General features: G+C 45.2%; 1 protein-coding gene across 12 annotated transcripts in view; it reads left to right on the forward strand.

Annotated features, from left to right (window-relative positions):
- The window catches only part of LOC113578485 (mitogen-activated protein kinase kinase kinase kinase 4-like), a 40,960-nt gene that overhangs the window by 7,345 nt on the left and 13,119 nt on the right, over nucleotides 1-20,496 (forward strand). For 10 of the 12 annotated variants that reach the window (XM_081700874.1, XM_035534619.2, XM_035534624.2 and 7 more), the window contains exons 3-12: nucleotides 10,907-10,963; nucleotides 15,320-15,445; nucleotides 16,499-16,609; nucleotides 16,791-16,881; nucleotides 17,286-17,416; nucleotides 17,680-17,734; nucleotides 17,964-18,042; nucleotides 19,018-19,193; nucleotides 19,649-19,721; nucleotides 20,172-20,382. In XM_081700874.1, the coding sequence (XP_081557000.1) occupies nucleotides 10,907-10,963; nucleotides 15,320-15,445; nucleotides 16,499-16,609; nucleotides 16,791-16,881; nucleotides 17,286-17,416; nucleotides 17,680-17,734; nucleotides 17,964-18,042; nucleotides 19,018-19,193; nucleotides 19,649-19,721; nucleotides 20,172-20,382 (1,110 nt within the window). Of the gene's footprint in view, nucleotides 1-10,906; nucleotides 10,964-15,319; nucleotides 15,446-15,731; nucleotides 15,794-16,498; nucleotides 16,610-16,790; nucleotides 16,882-17,285; nucleotides 17,417-17,679; nucleotides 17,735-17,963; nucleotides 18,043-19,017; nucleotides 19,194-19,648; nucleotides 19,722-20,171; nucleotides 20,383-20,496 lie in introns of those variants that run through there. The other 2 variants (XM_081700872.1, XM_081700871.1) reach the window with 2 other exon arrangements.

The raw sequence follows: 20,496 nt of genomic DNA on the forward strand, positions 1-20,496 counted from the left end.
CCCCTCCCACTTGCTCAGTTCTTTCTATCTGCCAGAACTGTGTTCAGATAAGACTAATGAACTGGTCTTGGAACAGGCACCACAGCCATCTTTGCTATGAGTTAATCTAAAATGAGCCAACACGACAGCAATCCTAGACCGTTGGACATGCCATGGGAACCACTGCCTGGAGCATGGCTGCTGGCAGTGGACGGTCATCCTCTTAGTGTAAGTTGCCTAATGCTGTCTAATACCGGGCGTGGCTGTATGGATGTAGAACAGTGGAGAGGCGAGGAGAGACATTGCTGTCGAGACACTTTTTAGAGTGGCACTTGACCATTGGAGGAGGCTTCCGGGTTCATGGGCAGAGATTTGATCATAGTGACTGTGTGCAACTCTCTGTGCTGAATTTTGCAGTGCTGCAGGTCCTGTATCTTAAGAGCGTGTGCACACACACACACACACACACACACACACACACAGTGCACAGTATATAGCACTGCCCCTTTTACTATCTGTGGTAGTACCTAGCCAGGGGTTCTGCAAGTCTGCTTTCTACCTCTGGAAATGACACCAGGTTGCAGTTTCAGCCACAGTTGCTTCCAGACAGCCATGCTTTTCACCTAAAGAAAGACTGCTGTTACAGTAACCAACAGACAACACAGGCGAGCTTCCATCTGACTAAATGGCTCCTTTTTGAACTCCCGCCACATGTTCAGCACTTGCATAGTTAACTGGCCCTTGCTGTGCTTTGAGTGCTATATTTAGCTCAGTGGAAACTGACTTGTGGGTTAGTGTGCTGGAGGGAGAGGTGGCCCATGGGCAGACTTGTTTTTTTACTGAGCTCTGGGGGCACTTTAGGATCTCTCTCCAAATGGGGTAGGGGTGTGTGTGTGTGTGTGTGTGTTTTGTTTGCTTTATTTATTTTAAATTAAACACCCCACCCCCACCCCCTCACTAACCCTCTAAAACTCAGCTTGTGGTCATCAAAAACAGCATTTGCCAAACCTGACTATGGGTTTAGATTTAGTTCTGAGCACACCTTGAAGAGCAAGCAACCTTTTGTTGCCTTGCATTCCTACGGTAATACTGTGTACAATATATCCAGTATTCAGAGAAGACAAGATGGCTTACAGGAAATTTGTCTTATGTGCTTCAGTTGGAATATCAGCAGAAGTTGCAAACTTATGAAGGTCAGCTCAGAGGTCTGAAGAGTGCCTGCTCTTTACATGCAGAGTAGTAGAAGGACCAGCAGAATTGGGTCACCCAGTAGAAGTTGACTCCCTCTCACTGCTTTCCACCCAAGGCCTCCTGGGTAAAATTGACAGGTGTTGAATGTGTCACCCTCTCATCTGCTAGCTAAGTGTCACGTTAACCGAGACACTATCAGAGTCAACACGTTTCTCTCGGCCACTGCCAGCTCTTTTGGAGAGGGAGACACAGAGAGAGAGACACACACACACACACACACACACACACACACACACACACACACACACACACACACACACACACACACACAGAGCTATGGACACTGAATGCAGGAGGGTGGACAAAAGAGACAGACTGCTGATAAGGCAGTAGTGAGGGGTGGGGGTTAGCTTTCAGTGGTTGCTTCTAAGCCTTCCCAAAACTGGACATCCACCCCTACTTTGTCTCCTTACACCTCCCCCTCCCCACACTCTCCTACTCTCTAATAGACAGAAAAGCACCTCACTGTCTTTAGCACTGGCTGAATAGAGGCCCTTTTTGACTGATGGGGTCCTGCACTACGATGCCCCATAAACCTCTGGCACTAGACCTAGATCTCAGGAACCTAGATATGCTCCTAAATTATCATGCTTTTTTTTTTCTCCTAAAAAGACCAATCATTTATTTTTATTTATTTATTTTTTTTAAAGCTGACAACCTTTACAATGACCTTCCCATAACAAAACGCACTGCTGGAAAAATCTGGTTTTGGTCAGAGCCGAGTGTTCATAGCTAAATGAATGACTTAATTTGAACAGGTGTAACATCAGACTCACCTGATTTGAAAATGAGCTGACTAGTCCAGTGGCGTTTCAGTAGGGAAGCCGTTAAAGCATGCAGCTCAGTGCTTCTTCCCCGGATCTCCAAAGCTCAGTGAGATGGCTTCTCTATGCTTCCTCATACGTCTCCCTCTGGCAGTTGGTCAATGGGTGAATAATTGGTCTCCCTCACTTTCCGTAACTGGAGATCTTTTTATTACCGTTTTCTGTGAAATTGATATCCCCTCATCACACATCTTATATTTATCTTAATCCCTAACTCTTTGAAGATGTGACAAAAAAACATTCCCCATTTTGAGGTAGCCAGTTACTGCCTTCGCCCCAAAACGGATGGTTACGTTTGTGGCTCCAGAGGGGCCTGTAATTGCTTTTACAGGGTGGATGTTATTTTTAACAGAATGATAAAGCTGCGTTAGTTTTTAGTGGTCCTCCTTTCACCCATAGCACACAAGACATCCATTACAATGTTAACCTTACACTACCTTAACCTATGGCCATCAGTTACACCTTGAGCTTTATATGCCTTGGATATCAAGCCTTGCTGACACCTCCCTTTTACAACAGTTCAGATTTGTCTTTTTTTTTTTTGTTTGTTTTGTTTCACCTTTGTTGAAAGCAGGAAGAGTGTGTCCATATGGCTTTGATTATGCTATTGTTCAATGAAAACAAATGTCCTTATTAACCCATAACATTTTTTGAATTCAAAATTTAATCTTACATTTTGTTCTGGTCACCATTTAAATAATAGTGAAAGCGGTATTATTTAGACAGATGTGAACAGCAAATATTCATTGTGTTTGGGCTTGGTTATTTCTCTCAGCAAGGCACAAATGGAGCCTTAACTGGCTGGCTTGCCTCCTCTATTTATTTTGTTCTTAATCCCAGATCTTTAACCCCATGCTCATTGCCACCGAAATGAAGAACCTAATCTGCCAGTGCTCAGGACAGAGAACATATAGAAATGTTCTTCCATCTTGGCTGAGTCGATTCTCCTCTCTGCCCTGAAGTATGTTGATGCCAGCAGACAGCACACTAATCCGCCTGTGGTTCGAAGGCTTTTGAGGCTTTTCACAGCCTGAGGGCATGGTTGGAGCGTGGCCAGACCAGACCCCCCCTAGTCCCTTGGCTGCTCGTGCAGCCGATTGTCCGAGATCAAAAGGTCTGGATCCCTGGAATTCTCCATTTTTCCTAGCTCCGTTTGGTCCCACAGACAAGGAACATGGTGGCTGGCAAAAAGGGGGGTTTGGATGTTATGGTTCCATGGCACCATCCTCATGGAGTGAGTGGGGGAGAGTGAGCGAAACAGAAAATAAGAGAGAAGATGAAGGGCCTGGGAAGAAATTGCGGTTTGGACATTGGGGGTCCATAGCGCCCCCTTCTGTAAAGGACCAGCTGCGCGGCCATTTCGGAACCTTGAGGAAAAGCTGAGTCACCTCCAGCTAGTCCGGCTGTGGCTAAAACCTGTTTTTCAATTCAGGGCTGGTACTCGCACTCCAGATGCTTCCCATGTTCCCTCTACCTTTTGGTTTACTCATAAGTCTCTCTTTTGGTGATAACAGCTTCATTGACCGCCAGGCCCTGTGTCTGTGGGTCGTCTGCTATGACGGTCTGGATGTATTTTAGTAATGTGGCTATTGTGTGCCAGGCTGTGGGGAAGATGGGCCCTCTGTCACTGTTCACATCTCTGCCTGACCCACCGGCACCCTGCTGCTTTTTTGGCCTACTCTCTTGCCTTTTTTAGATACACACTTTTCTTCTCATGTGTGAGTGAAAAACACAGACTTTTTCTGGAATCTTTTGCCGTTCCTGGCAGCGCCTCTGTCTACCACCGACCTGCATGCTCACACCTCAGGCAGTGTGTGTTTGGTCATTAGTGTCTGAGCCTGTGCATTTTAGTATTCTCAGCTGGGAAACAAGACTCTTCAGCATACATATAAAAATATTTGCTTCCTATCCTTATTATAATGCTATGCTTCCTTTCGGTTCCTTATTCTCTCTCTCTCACACACACACACCAAACACACACCACACACTGCTGGCTCTTTTGTAGCAGGTGATTAAACAGCTGTCTTTTGGAGCAGCTGAGAGCAGCTCTGCTGTGGCAGTAATACAGGGGCCCTACTCTCTCTGCTCAGTGAAATGGGCTCATGCTTCACAATGCACAAGCTCCCAATGAACAAATGGACTGAGACAGCCATTTCTCCTGTGAATAGCTCTCTTGCTAGCGTGTGCTCTCTCTCTCTCATATGCTTGATCTATTTCTTTTTTTTACACTCTTTATTTTACTAAAACCTCTTTATACATTATGCACACTGTCTGAGATCAGTCATGTTAACATGCAGCTATTGAGATGAATTTTCTAGACGGCTAAATGATCCTTGCATGGGTGTCGCAGTAAATCAATAATGACGAGACAACAACCTCCTGCGGCACGTCTCGCGCGACAGGACTGGTTCTAAGGTTAGCTGCCTTCTGTTTCCTTATTAAAACAAATATGAGACTTTAACAGCCAGCTGTCTGCCCTGTTTTTATAATTGCCTAACCAAGGCAGCCTCGACCCTGTTCTGTTGTGCAATTGGGTTCTTATCATAATGCAAAGAACTTGGCTGGAAACCTTGCAATTTTTTGATCTAAATATTGTGACTCAAGATATGGATCATATGCAACATCTAATGTGTGGAGTTTTTTTTTAAAATTTATTTATTTATTTATTTTCCCCTCTTACTTTTCCATTCTCAAACTTTGAATACATTGATCTGTTTGCATGAAGCATCTCCAAGTTGTAGTTGGACTCTAGTAGATGTTATTGGGACTGTAAATGACATTTTATAAAGGGAGAAATCTGACCCTAGATTGACTCCGCAGCCAGGAATCTCTAAACAGCAGTAAGTTGGTGGCGCGGAGCTGCTGTCTGTTCCTCAGCTTAGCAGCATGCTTTTGTCATGTGCTGCTTGTCCTCCTCGTCCCTGGATGGCTGTTTGGTTTCTGTTGAGAATGCTGGGGAGTGTGTGTGTTCGTTCGCCCTGCACCAGCTTTCTCCATTATGTCATCTTGCATCTACGGCATACCCCCATGCCACTGTGCACCCCTCTGGGTTCTATAGCTGCCAATGCGTTGATGCACTCCTCCTTTAGAACTGCCCCCTGGCACCCCTGCCGTAGTGTGCTAGTCTTCTTGACGTTAGCACTGCCTCCTGGTGCCCCTGCCCCTAAGTTACTACTAAAAATCAAAGTATTATTACTGGAAACGAGCAACATGGTAACGTGTCAACTTAGCATCACCCAGCCTAACTTACTGGCTTCACAGTGCATTCATGTACAATTTTATGGCAAGTATGAAAACCATTTTCTGCTTAGCAGCCAAATCACTTAAATGTCACTGAGATATTACAGTTTGAAACGCCTAGCCAGCTGTCAGTCAGCCATCAGAAAGCAGACCCTGCAGAGTTCTGTGCTCGCAGAGGCCGTGTCCATGAACGAGTTCTTTGGAAGCTGCCTGGCTTCCCGTGTGGCTCAGCTTGGGTTCTTATCCCTGGTAGAGCTCCCTGAACAGATAACCTTGTTGCCCCTGCAGGCTCCGCCCACCTCACACAACGCTCTCAGTCTACTCCACGCTAACGTGCTTGGTACGCTAATGTGGTTCATGCACTGATGCTGTTTAGTGTGCAGACACATGGAAAAAGCTGTGAGGGTTATTTTTGTTATGCAAAATAAAGAGCTCTACCATGGTCATGCGACCATAAAGGGTTATGCTATCCTTCACACTGCTGTTTAGTTCTGATTCTTTGTTTGGTTTACCGTTAGTTTCCAATGCAGCATATTTCTAATGTTCTGTGGTCACAAAGTTTTTCACTCGGAGTCGATTCTGTTCTCTCCACTTCCTGTCAGATGGGCAACTCTTCAGCATTGCTTCCTGCCACACTGTCTGCCCTGGCTAGGTCACTCCCAGGATCATCGGACCTCATAAACTGTCTGTGCAGGCTTGAGGTTACACTGAAAAAGTGTGTGTGTGTATGTGGGGGGGGAACTTGATCCCCATTTGGTGCACCTGTGAACTCTGACCCTACCAAAGGGTTGTGTTTGGGGCTTCCCAGCGGCTGCCTTGAAGCTGATAACATCGGGAGTTTTTTCATAGCTGCTCCCTCAGATCAAAGCCAAGGGGGCGTGGCTTTCCTTTTTCAGACTTGGCATGTTAAGGGGGAGGGGGCTGTAGCAGTGATTATCATTTTTCGGGCACCAGTGGCTATTCTGTGTTGGCTTTGGGCCAAGCAATTCAATTAAAGTGATAGATTCATGGACTATGAATCTATCACTCCCTCCTTCCCTGGATGGGAGGGCGTTTTCTTTTAGATGGCAGCGCACTGTATAGCAGGGTGATGAAATCACTGGGAAATCGGCGCTTGAGGAAGAGTTCGGAGTGCCGGCAGTGGAACGGAAAGCAGTGGAGAGAATGGCTCCGCCTCCTGGTTTCCATCGATTGCCTAAGTTAGCTCCCTCCAGCAGGCAAACGGCATGACATTTGTCTACATAACAATGAGTCTCCTTGGAAGGTTTATTTGAATCGAATGGCGAGAAGAAACTGAACGACCGCACAACTCCTAAAACCACGACTCGTGAGTGTCGTCTGTATATGTGAGAAAGCAATCCAGTGCTCAGCCCAAAAAACGCACATTAAAATAAAGTCTCTTGTCGTGCCACTGGAGAGGCTGAACTTAAGGATGATGCCCCTTGGCTGAGGGCACTTGTTGGACCCTGCCTTGCATATTGGGAGTGAAAGGAGAGGAGATGCTCAAGCACTAGAATTATCATGTATGCAGACATTTGTCTGCTCTTGTGCACAAGACCCATACAACTCTCTAGATCCCCCTTGCCTGTCCTCTTCTCTTCCAGTGCTATCCCCATATTACCAGCCCTTTTAGGCTGGTGCGGGCTTGCCGCTGCTTTGCCTGCTGGGCTCGCTCATGTGGCTGGGGCGGGTGGGCGGTGGCTATGTGCACTCCACTCCTCCGAGGCAGTGACACCACTGCTACTACTAACCGTCGCTCATAGATTTACTTGGAAACCCATGATTTGACCAGAAAGCAGCCCTTGTTGGTTGGTTGGTTGGTTTGATTTTAAAAACCATCTCAGAAAAACAGGGATCTGGTTGACTTTTGTCTAGTGTAGTTAATTCTAAACCTACATTTCTGCCAGTCAGCAGGTAACAGCAAAGCCTTGGTGTTGTGATTTAAAACAAAATGTCAGCTGAACAGCATGTTTTGCGGTGTTTGTACCAACCTGTTTCCTGATGTGCTCATCACTTCCACGTATGATGCCGTCTTGCTGCCATCACTTCCTCTAAACTGCCTACAAACTGCTCCACCCTGACTGCCAGCTGCACAGGCGTTCCACAGTGTGATTCAGTGGCATGTTGGACCACTTTCCCCTCATTGAGATGGGAAGAACTTCAGATAAGTGTGTGTGTGGGAGGGAGTGTGGGGTGTTTTACGTCTGTACTATAACAACTCTTGACTAGTTGTTCTATGCGTGACCACCATTACCAATAGGCATTACAAAGTAATATCAGCAGCAAGATGTTAGAAATACCACAGTTAAAGACATGCCTTCAGTTTTTGTATCACCAGTTAATGAAGGAAAAGACACGTCCTGATTCTGATCCTGGTCAGCACTTGCTGACTGTCATTGAAGTGCCCTACGAGTGTGTCCTACACTCCAGTCCGCTGCCACCCACTGATCTGTATCCAGGAAGATCAGGATCCCACAAAGCTGTTTTCACCAGTGCCCACAATATGGATGTGTAATCCTTACCCTCTGTTCTAATCTGGTCTTCCTGTGCAGTGCTTCTTTAGCTGAGTCCTCTACCAGGCACATGAGAGTTTGATTCTTCAGCTGATTCAGAACCCTGCTGTCTGGAAGGTAGTTCACTCGCGCTTCTTTTGCAGATGGCTTGTTGTGAAGGCGCTGGTTTCTCAGGCCACCAGGAGCTCAGTTAGTCTGTAGTGCAGTGTGACTCGTCCTCTTTGGCATTTCCTCAGGGAAGTCCAGCACTCTACGAGAGATGCTATCAAACTGCTGTCCAAGGACCAGGATGGTTTAAGTCAGATTTCCTTGGCACTGTCCTCTTCCTCTGTCCTCTTCATCAGCCCAGCACCATAAAAAACTGTGCTGTGGGCCTGTAAGCGTAGGCTTTGAGTTCTGTTTGTCTTCCTGTACATGTCTTGTTTCTCATAGCCCCCTTCTCTCCTTCTACTCTAAACTTATTTGACAGTCCTGTCACTTTTTTAAATAAAGATTTTTACATTTGCATTCACATCCTTTGGCAGACACCATTGTCCAGAGCAACTTAGAAAAGTTATTTGTACTCCATCAAAAGCTTTATCCCTTATTCATGCTAGCATAGATGGGGCTGTTCTTGAAACTAACCTAAGTTAGTTAAGCTAAAGGCCTGGCTAATGAAGACAGGTTTTTTTCTTTTTCTTTTTTTCTTTAAGTGCTTAGTGAACTCACTAAGAGAAGGCAGTAGTAACAGTGCATTGGAAAACATGAAGATCGGTGTAGAGCTATAACCAACTACATGCCATATGGTACCTTGGGTCCTAATAGGCTTTCCAGATGAACCCTGTTCTGGATTGATGCAAGATGCAAAGAGTCAGTCCACTGAAAGGGGTTGTCCATGCACACAGATAGATACAGCTAAAACAGTACAGACACTGTTGGCTTCTTTCAGAATGACCTGTAGAGGAAGCACAAAGATAATGGGGCGGGGGGGTGGATGGAAGAGTGTTCACAGTAGACATGCTGTTAGCAAACTCTGGTCTCGTTCTGTAATTGGCTTTTTCCTCCAGCAGCTCGGCTGACTTCCTGCCTGCATTCTTTGACAGGGACCTCTTGCGAGTGCTACTTCTTACCACAGTTTGTGAATTGCGTTTTTAACTGCTTTCCCAAGCCATGTTCATGTTGGCTAATTTGTGATGAGCTCATCTGGTCCTGCTCTTCCTGCTTGGTAAAACCTGAAGGACTCTGTGGGATTCCAGCAAACAATGAGCTCATAATCTGCCTTTTATCTAAGGAGCTCTTTACTGGCTGCCGTCCAAACTCAGCTTGAGAGACTGGACTCCTCGTTCTAGGCAAAGCGTTCATTATTCTTCTCTCTGAATTATTTTCAAAAGCAAAGCTCGTACTGTTTGCTTTTGACTGTAGAAATGAGGGTTGCGATGCACTAATGTCTGCACTAATGATCTGTTTGGTCCTGAAGTGGAACTTAAATCTCAGGTCTCATCTTTCAAATTCAGTTAACTGCATATTACATTTCTAAGGTCAAAATTATTGATTATTTGTTGTGGTGCTCGCATTAAGAAGAGGGAGAAATGAGCATTAACTTGGCCATTCAAAAATGTATTCAAACCAGGATACATTCTTCACTATGATTCAGCTTGTACCCTGCTTTTCCTCATCCTTTACCACCTTCCTGTTTTTAACAAATTTGTTTTTATCATCTTATCACATTTTGAGCTGGCTATGGTGTCTGTACGCATTTTCCCTGGGTCTGTGCTCCAGATGTTTTACCTCAGAGGGCTCCCTCTCTGCCATCATGATGATGTAATCTCACTTTTTCATGGCAAGAAAATGACTGACAATGCAACGATCCACAAAATTGACCTCCAACCTTTATTCCAGAGCTGTTCTGATCCATTGTCCGTTATCCCCCAAACCTCTGGTTCTCCTCGTAATAGGCAGGCCTGGGAGTGCAAAGCTCTCGGCTCAAATATCAGCTCTACCGTGCAGACAAAGGAAACCCAAAACTGCCAATGCTGACAGCAGGGTTCTGCTGGCCCAAACACCGCCCCCCCCCCCCACACACACACCCCACATGAGCTCACCCCCATCCAGTTCCTCCTCCGAATCTGTTTGCCTGAGGCAGGATGATATCACTGACAGGCCATACCATTCTGACAAGGCAGGGTGACTGTTTTGCCTTTCACGACACAGAACCTTTCTTTTGTTTTGACATTCCACTTGTCAGAACTTTTCATCCTTTTCATGAAGTGTTGTACACAAGTCTGGGGCTCTCCAATCTTTGATATAATCAGGAGAGATTACTGCCTAGGCTGGGAGGTTTTTGGCTCCTGTCAGCGCAGTGCTTCTCTAGCTGTCTTTCACTTTGCTCAGTGGAGGTGCCTGGCATTCGTAAGCACTTATCTAAACTCTCAGGGTCCATATATCTTCACTGTGTGTTATGTCCCCCACTGTGATTTTCAGATTCTTCTGAAAGGAAATTGGGGGGGGGGGGGGGACTGTACTTGAGCGTACATTCCTCAGAGACCATGGCTGTGAATGATGGCTGACTTCTTAACTGCCAGTTTTAACCACGTTTCCCCTGTGAAGCCCCAGCACCATATTGGCATCGCTGGGCTGTGTCATCACCACCAAACAATACTGCTTTTCTTTGGAGAACTGACATTTGGGTAGTTGATTAAAGAGAGAGGCCTGTCTATTTTTGGCTCTGTTTATGTTAAGGAGGATGAAGGACAAAGGGGTAGATGGAGAAAGGGAGTGAGAAAAAGAGGTGCTGGGAGAGAAGTGAGAGGAGTGTGGGAATGTTTACATAGGGGCCTGGGATTGGGGTCAAACTTGAACCTTGTGTATTGCTCACTTGTTGCAGGAACAAAGAGGAAGGTTGAGGTCACTTTAATATTTCATTGTTCTTTCAGAGCAGTTCAGTGGCATTCAGGTTTAATTTTTCCATACCCCAGTTCCAGGTCGCTGGAATGTACACGAGTGAAAAAAAATATGAAATGACTGTCAACTTCTCATCTGGCAAGGGCAATATTTTGATAGACTATTTGTATTAGTGTCGAGAATGGTGACTAACTGTGTTTGTTTGGTTTTTCCCTACAGGGTCGACATGTCAAGACGGGACAGCTGGCGGCCATCAAGGTCATGGACGTCACGGAGGTATAGTGATGCACCACTCTAACACTGATCTAAAATCTTTCCTCCTACCTCATATGGCTTTTATCATTTAGTGGGAAGCTGGTCCTGGAGCAGATTTAAAAGAGTGCCCTTCACTCTGAGCAATTTTTATGGAAACTATATGAAGACATCGTCTCCAATGTAAACAGTCTTATCTATAGGTCTGAGAGACCACTCTGGTGCCCAGACCAAAAAAACAAACAAAAACAGCACCTGGTCTGGCTGTTAGTGTTAATGTTTTCAAACTACACCACACATTCATTTGATATGTAAGAAAAAGCCTTAAAGACCTATGCTGACAGCTGACTCTTAATCTTGTCTTATTTCTTCACTTGGATGTGTGTCTCTTTTTGAAGACAGTATTTCAGGAGATGTAAGGAAATTGCTTTGCACCAAAAGAATCTATCTGCAATATCTCTGCTTGAACATCTGTGCACTGTCCATGTGTGCTGGTGTGATGAACCTGAGCCTGGTTAACCTTGATGGACAATAAATCATTAGGTGGAAGTCCTTTTATGGATAAGATTCTGAGCATTGTGGACCACACCATGCCATCTTCCATAAGGTTTTCACACGCGTTCTGTTGTGGTGATTTTCAGTGAATAGCCTTAAATGGGCAGTGCTTAGCATGTCTTGAGTGGAGGTTCCAGTTCTCTGGGCCTATATAATGACAGTTTATAAAATTGCAATTAAGTACAGGTCCTTCTCAGTTTTAGGAAGATTTTATGATCTTAAGTTGGGGTACTTATCAAAGCATGACATTTCTGTCTCAGGCTTCCCTGACCCCATATCCACCTCACTAGAGCTATGTACATGGCCAGGGACACACACACAAGATTGATAGGAGTGTGTTCACCCACACAGTCCCCAGAAAGAGTCCATTCCTCCAGTGTCAGCAAAAGTAGTGCTCCAGAGTGGAACTTCCACTACTAGTGCGCCATTTGCTAAATTTGTTAAGCTTTACTGGCTATAAGGTGGAGGTTTCTCCAGAAGATTCTCCAGATACTCCAGATGTGTCAGTAGTATTAATATTAAAGTGTGGTTTTGTTTTTTTTTTGTTTGGTTTTTTTTAATGCGATGATTGATTGGTGCTTGTAGTACAGTGCAGCATTCCTCAGTTCGAGTTTTAGGCGTTCTGCTGGAAGGTTGCCTGGAGTTAAACAGCCTCGCAACCTCTGTCTTTCTATGTCGCACAGGTTCAGTTTCAATCAAACCATCCTGTAATTCAATCAAAATGTCTCCCATAAACAGAGTTGATGAATGAAATATTAGGTCAATCAAGATTTTCACAGTTATCAGAAAAGCCATCAGAAGGGGGAGCAAGTAAGTACAGTCCTTTTCTACATGCTGCGCTCACTACGCAACTTTGCAAAAACATGACATTTTTATGTCTGTAGGGTTGGTTGAATGTTTCGTAAATCGAGTTCCTCTGAACCCCGTGTAGCAAAAAGTTAATCATCTTGTGGCTCTTCCAGTGGTAATGGTGTCAGCACGCGGTGCTGAGCTGTGTTTGGCTGTTTTTGCATCTGTTGCCGCTCATGTGGGGTGTGGCTGCATCTTCTTGAGTGACCTTGTGGCACAACCCTTCAGTGCCATCACAAATATAGCGACACGGCGGCACGACCAGTTTTGGGAAGGCGTTCAGACTCGCCCGCAGTGCTCCTTCTTCCTTCGCTCAGCAGCCCGGGAACAAGGAGTTCCATGACAGTGAAGCACCGCTCAGCCGCTTTCCCGCAGTATGTGCTGGCAAGCCTTCCTGTTTACTCGACATCCGCGTGGCAAACGGGTGAGATGAATACTAGGCCCAGTTTCTGAGGCCCTTGTCCTCTCACGCTTATCAGGATTGTTAGAAAATTGTGCTGATTTAGATGCGGGCATCATGTGCTTTAAAGCAGACTGTGATCTCTGAATACCATATGCTTCATCTGGCCTTACATCTGAAAAAAGTCTTAACATGCTGTCTTAAATTGAGCTGCTTCTTACCAGATAAGGGTTTCAAGTTTTGCTAACAACCTCTTGTGGAAATAAAGTGCACAGTACGGACAGGCTTGATGGCTCTGGGTTATGAACCAAGCATCACCAGAAAGATAAAGATCAGGAGCATTTCGTTATGTAGCTAGCCTCATGAATCAGGTTTAGCCACTGTGCTTTAGCTAGCATGCTGTGACCCAGATTCCCTATAGATACATATGCCCACCCAGCCACACACGCTGCCCCCTCCAAGAGCTGACATGTATGAAGAGGAACGTTAACCTTTTACCTTTGGTTCCCAAATTGAGTTAAAAAAAATATATAATAATTTATCCTTCTCTTTTAGCATTCTGTTTCTTTCAATGTCTGTTTCTTTAGCTTTCTTTTTTCCTATTTTTAGCTTGAAAAATCTATGGGAACCACTGTACCAAATAAACAAGACCTCCACTGCTTATTTATAGACCACAAGGCCCAATCCCATTTCACCCTTTGGCACTACCACTTAGCCCTACCCCTCCATTTTTGCATGTTAATGCCTAGGAGTAGGGTGTCTCAATTCTTGCTGGTATAGAGGTCTAAGAGTTAGGGCTGCATGGCCCTCCAATCAGAGGTTTTTCCAGAGGCATACTCCAGAGTGTTATAAGAGAGTTTCTCATTAGTACATTGCAAATTGCAGCAAAGTAGGTCTACATAACCAAAAAGACCCACAAATGTACGTTTCACTGTTAATAAAGACATTAGAATAACGATAAATACAATATTATCTTAGTTTAATGTCATTTCAGTGCATTATGGCACTTACACCAAGCATAAAAACATCGCTAGTAGTATGCCTGTCAAAAACTATATAAAGTTAAATCATTATTGCTGATTTTTGCATGCAATCACACATTGACATCTTCATCCCCTCCCTTTGAAGGCATATGACACCCAAAATTGAACAAAGGTCTTGCAGTGATGTTGCTGAACTTCACTGCTCCTCTAATATCAGCGCTGGCTGACATGCTGCCCTACAGTGCAGCATTAGTAGCCTGCTAATGAAGTAGTGTTGTTTTTTTTGGTGACCATTTGATGCATGAAATTGAAGTTGTGAACAGCTGCTGACAAACTCAAAAGGATGCTTATAGTCCACACGAGGTCGGCATATTGGAAAAAGTCTGGCAAAAACAGACTCGAAGAGTTTATGTGAAAGCCATTGAGCACTACTGATAACCTATTGGGTTCTTTTCCCATTTCATAGGGGGAAACATTTTAAATCACTACACTTCTAACTCACTTCCAAGGGGCACAGGGACACTCGGAAACAAGGGGTATGGGTAAAAATAAGAAATTGGATTGGGCCCAAGGCAGTGTGTGTGAGTGTATTTATAAAGCCAAACCAGACTTCAATTAGACAAAAATGCTAGTTGTACTGTACAACTATCCTTCAATAAGCCTTTGTCATGCCATGCACACACAGCACATGACTGAGAGCAGCAGTGTGTTTCGAGTTAGCCATAATGGGTGTTGGAGCAAGCGAAAGCTTGGCAGAGGTCACATTTCACAATGGCACTTTTTTGTTCTTTACATCATTGCTTGACACATAACAGATAATGGCAGAAAAGTATGAGGTTGCACAAGACATGGTTCCAAGCTGACCGGCATCAATACACACGCATTTTGAGACTATTTAAGATTGATGTTCTGAGTATTGTGCATATGCCTCTTGTCTGATCTCTCTAGAGTTCTTCTGAGAGGTTGCTGTTCAACATGGTGACATGTTTTTGTTTGATATCAGAGTACACATGTGAACACAGCATAGCGAACTGCACAAGGTCTTCACTGTACAATTGCAAGAAAAAAAGGTACATTTTGGCTGTTCATGCTTATGAAGATGCTCAGTGAATGAGGTCATTCAGGCACGTCGAAGCCGACGCCCCTTTACATGTGGTTTATTTTCTCCCGGTGATAATTTGGAAATGTCTGCCTCTCTCTTTATCAGAACCCCCTTGACGGTACAGAATGCCTTTGTAAATGCAGCAAAACCAGGCTCAGCAAAATCCATTACACCCTTAATATTATTAGCCACAGTTAAATGGATTACACTGTCTTCTCACATTGCTGTGTCTTTGTAATAAGCGCCCCTAAACTACAGCAGTGGAGGACAAATGGTATTCAGTCATGTTTTAATCCTGAAAAGTGTGGCTCAGTAGACGTAGGAGGAGGCTGTTGGGACTGGCGTGGGACACCCTGTCTCTTCTCACTGGCGGAATGCTTATATCTTGCAGTGTCACAGTAATACCTGTGTGGACAGAACCAGAGCAAACAATGTTGGCAATCATAATGTGTGGTTTAACCCACTACCCACTCTTCTATGTCTTTCTTTAGGATGAAGAGGAAGAGATTAAGCTTGAGATCAACATGCTGAAGAAGTACTCGCACCACAGAAACATCGCCACTTACTATGGTGCTTTCATCAAGAAGAGCCCGCCGGGCCACGATGACCAGTTGTGGGTACGTATGAAGTGCACATGACGAGTGCACTACCAACCATGCAGCATTAACAGTAGTAACATTCATACTGTGCAGTTTATGGAATACAGAATAACTAGGCTGTCCAAAGCATTGACTTAACTTACGGTGTCTGCACACTTTGTCCATTTTTTGTCAGATTGTGTATTCCTTGTCTGAATGTCTGATTTGATATTCAGATTTCTTAGTGATAATTTGCAATATGGCACACTAACCAATATGGGAATCAGTCAGCCTGTTCACTGATGTAATCTGATTTATCCCGCAGCTGAGGAGCTGAGGCAACACCATAAAGGCCAGTGTTTTGTTGGATCTCACAGTATGATAAAAGTTAGTGTTTTTGTTGGATCAAGCAACATCTTTGCAAGGCAGTGGGTTAACTCCGTCTCCTTACCCTACCTTCACACAGGCTAATACCCTTGCCATTTGCTCATGTTAGCTAGTTAGCAACAGCCATGCTCTTTAGACTACTATCCCTTTTATTAATGTATCTATGGATACCATTTGTAATGACTGAATGTGACGAGTGTAATGACAAAAGTGTTTGTGCCCAGCTTGTATGATGTCCAAAGAAAAGCATTGCCAGTCGGACACTACAGAGCAGGTGAACGTCAGCCTCAGATCACCGTGCCCAGTGCCAGGTGTCTGCTGGAGGGCTTTAGAGCCCCATAGTATTACGCAGTGGAGCAACAGAACAATGTTCTCTGGAGTGAGGGAGATCCATCCAATACTTTTGGGATGAGCGAAGTCTGTGATCCAAAAGTAATGATCCTAGTACCTGACCTCAGTAATGCTCTAGGGGACGTTCCAACATCTAGTGAAAAGCCTTCCCAGTCGAGCAGAGGCTGCTGGTGCAACAAAGGGTATCAAACTCCCTGATATCACAAGAAACATTGGTAAAGCAGGTGCCCACAATTTTTAGACATATGGGGTTGTAGGCTGTAGTTTCAATGACGTTAATAGACGTTCATTACTGTATTTACTTGTGTGCAAAATAAAACTCTTGCTTGTTCTCCTGCCTTTGTCTTTGTCTAGCTGGTGATGGAGTTCTGTGGAGCTGGCTCCATCACAGACCTGGTGAAGAATACGAAGGGTAACTCGCTGAAGGAGGACTGGATTGCCTACATCTCCCGAGAGATCCTCAGAGTGAGTGACTCTGCTCACTGTCATTCCCTTCCCTTCCCTTTAGTGTTTTCTTTTTTATTTTGATATTTCTTAATTAGTGCTTCTGTGTGTCACATTTGTCGCTTGTGACTGATTTACTGCCATACATAATGTTATGTACTTGCATATGTAGTCTGACCGTTCTCTCTCTCTCTCTGTTCAGGGTCTGGCCCATTTGCACGCACATCATGTCATCCACCGTGACATCAAAGGTCAAAATGTCCTGCTGACTGAGAATGCTGAGGTGAAGCTGGGTGAGTCACGCTGTAACCTTAATAAAAGTGCATCATAAAATGCAGTTAAAGACAAAATTAAACTGATAAATTTATTTTACATTTCCACGAACAACAAATGTTATTGAGGAAAACCAACAATTTTCTGTTGGGTATCAGTACAGTTGGTACTCTCATGTGCTCCTGTATGGGGTAAAGCAGGGATGTCCAGTCTTCTCTGTATAGGGCCAGAATGACTGCAGGTTCTCGGTAAAGCCAAGCTGGAGTGCAACCGATTCCTCTCGCTTAAGCACTTGTTTGCATGGATGGAAACCTGCAGTCGCACCAGTCCCTGTGTGGATAAGATGCTCCTCACTATCCATGGGACCCTACACTTATTCACAGTTCTGCTCTAACCCCATCACCTCACCCTTGATCTCCTGCAGTGGACTTTGGAGTGAGCGCCCAGCTGGACCGCACGGTTGGCCGGAGGAACACCTTCATTGGCACGCCCTACTGGATGGCCCCTGAGGTCATCGCCTGTGATGAAAACCCTGACGCCACATACGACTACAGGGTGAGGAGCCATGGACCCCAGCACACAGTTCAGCACACCAACACACCACTGTTTTCCCCTCCTGTTACTTCTCATTGTTTCATGGAAAAGCATGTCTGTCCCATGAGGGGGATGATTAAAGCTGTGGTCGACATGTCATTCGATGTGCCCTGCACTGGGCTTCATGCTCAGATGTCCAAAGCTGCTGCATAGGGACTTTGGCTTTTGTTTTTGGTCCTCGTTATTTGTTTTGGTCACCTTATTGTGGTTCCCTCTGCTGGCAGAGCGACCTGTGGTCTTGCGGCATCACTGCTATAGAAATGGCTGAAGGAGCTCCCCGTAAGTACACAAGCCCCCCCCCCGTGTGTCTCACACACGCCGCTAATTTCCTTATACATTCTTTCCACACTGTCCAGTTCAGAAATGTGATTTTCTTCTGCCTCTGTCGTTCTCCATCAATGTATTTATCACCTCCATCATCTCTTAGCACACGCCTGTGTTTGGGTACAATGCTATAGCCTGGGGTTACTTTGGCTCATTTGGTCATGTGTTCTGTTCTCACATGCAGCACTGTGTGACATGCACCCCATGCGAGCGCTTTTCCTCATCCCCAGGAACCCGCCCCCAAGGCTCAAGTCCAAAAAATGGTGAGTGTCCTCTAAATGCATCAGATTCATGTTTTGTTTATTCTATGTTTCTAGAAAAAACTATATTTTCATTTATATTCCTAAAAGGAGCTTGAGGGGCGGTCTTTTTACCCTGCAGTGCAAATAGACCATTTCTTGATTGGACACTAAATCAGCATTTGGAAATCACCTGCTTGTTCCTAAGTGGGCTACTCCAGAGTCCTCTGTGGCCAGACTTTGGCACCACCTCTGTTGGACTGTGAGTCCTGGGCCAATGGGTTGTGTTCAACACCACCACATGTGCAGAGAGCCAGCAGAATAATGCATGTGGGCGCTCCAACACATATACCATGTTAAACCCTGCCCTCACTTAACCGGAGACCTTAAGCAAACTCATGTGGAGAAGAAGGATGATGCAGGTAACATCTTGTGTTGTAAGAGCTATAGAGACCATTAGTTTTCCAAAGTCCGATTAAGGCCATCCCTGGACTAAAGGATTTTCACTGGAGTCTCCATTTTATTATTGCACTTTATTATTGACAGAATTATTTGGTCCAAGATGCCACGCAATTTGCAAACTGAATCAGAGAGGTTTGTCCTGGAGCCACTGGTGTTTGTCAGGAAGGCTATGCCATAGTGGTAGCAGGAGAAAAGCACTGGCTTCTCCACAGCCTGGAGGACCCATGAGGGGAACCCAGAACTACCACCATTGTTTTTCCCTCTCCTAGCACCTGAGCCTGACCTCAGTCCTCCTGTGCAAAAGTACCAGTGATCTCACCATCTCCATGATGTAATGCCCAGAAAAGCCTGAAGCAGTAGATCTCAAAGACGAGCTGCTCTGGCACTTTCTTGCCAGTTTCTTCATAACGCATTAGGTTTTCATTGCATTTGTATGCTTTGTGTGAGGACTGGTTGTGCTCTTATGGCAGAGACTTCCCTCTCCCTCCATGCTGAAATGTTGCTGTTTCAAACATTATTGCTCCCAATCATCTCCAGGTCCAAGAAGTTCTTCCACTTCATCGAGAGCTGCTTGGTGAAGACCTACACCCAGCGGCCTCCCACTGACCAGCTCCTGAAACACCCTTTCATCAGGGACCAGCCCAACGAGAGGCAAGTGCGCATCCAGCTCAAAGACCACATTGACCGCACCCGCAAGAAGAGGGGCGAGAAAGGTGAGGCCTTGCAGATCCTTCGCATGTATTCAAAATCCGCAACACCTGCTCATGTGTTAATAGAGGAGAAATGCACGTCTCACATAGCTTAGAATGAGTGGTAGCTAGGAAAGCCTTCTCTGCATTATGCAAATGATTTATGCCAATTACTCAACTTTCCAATGGTTTTTAATCTTTGACTTTGATCGGCTTTTAAAGTATTAAAGTATTTTAAAGTGTTTCAGTAAATAAGGAATGATGAAACTTAGATATACAATATTAGTTTGCCATAGATGAAAACATATTTTTGCTTTATATAAAAAGGATCTAAATTATTAAATGGAATACATGATGTGAGCTAAGATTCATCAGCATCTAAAGTGAGCTTTTCAAGAATAATTAGATTACTAATGTCACCTATATTATCTGAGAGACCTTTTATTGAAAATGAATGAATAGAACTTTTTTCCTTGCAGACGAGACAGAGTACGAGTACAGTGGTAGTGAGGAAGAGGAGGAGGAAGCAGCAGAGCTGGAGGGAGAACCCAGGTATATAAACAGACACGCAGCGTTTTTGTCCTTGGCTCTTTATGGCGATTGGGGGGGGGGGGTGTCTAAGCGCGGGCATTCGCTAAAAACGGTGTTTAAACATACACTAGCGCTGCATTAGCACTTAGCACCTCATTATTAGCAAAAAGCCTTCTGATATTAGTCACTTTTCTTTCTCACATACTTTTATAACACCAGATTCAAGCTAGCACCTCTGTCAAAATGATCCATTGTGTGCTGATTCACAGGCAGGCACCAACATCTGTGCACATTCCATCTCACTGACATGGTCACAGTCCATCAGTACTTCCCCTTCCCATGCCCAGGTTCTGTGTGCTGGCCCACACGAGCAAACAGTTGTGGAAAATAAGGAAATGTAGCACATGTAGCGACACGGTCAGGAGGGTTGTGGTTCCTTCACGCCCGTGTGCCTCTTCTTACCCCCTGCAGCTCCATCGTGAATGTGCCAGGCGAGTCTACCCTGCGCCGGGACTTCATCCGCCTGCAACAGGAGAACAAGGAGCGCTCTGAGGCGCTGAGGAGGCAGCAGCTCCTGCAGGAGCAGCAGCTCCGCGAGCAGGAGGAGTACAAGCGCCAGCTACTGGCCGAGCGGCAGAAACGCATCGAGCAGCAGAAGGAGCAGAGGAGGAGGCTGGAGGAGGTGAGGGGCGGGACCTAGGGATGGCCAGGGGCGGGGCTGAGGGAGGGCCAGGGGGGTAGGTTGGAGCAGGTGAGGCGTGGGGTTGGTTGCTGGGCTTTAGTGAGAGATGGGTCA

This window comes from Electrophorus electricus, chromosome 18 (genome assembly GCF_041902795.1).
Source record: "Electrophorus electricus isolate QZ-2024a chromosome 18, ASM4190279v1, whole genome shotgun sequence".
In the NCBI taxonomy this organism is placed as follows: Eukaryota; Metazoa; Chordata; class Actinopteri; order Gymnotiformes; family Gymnotidae; genus Electrophorus; species Electrophorus electricus.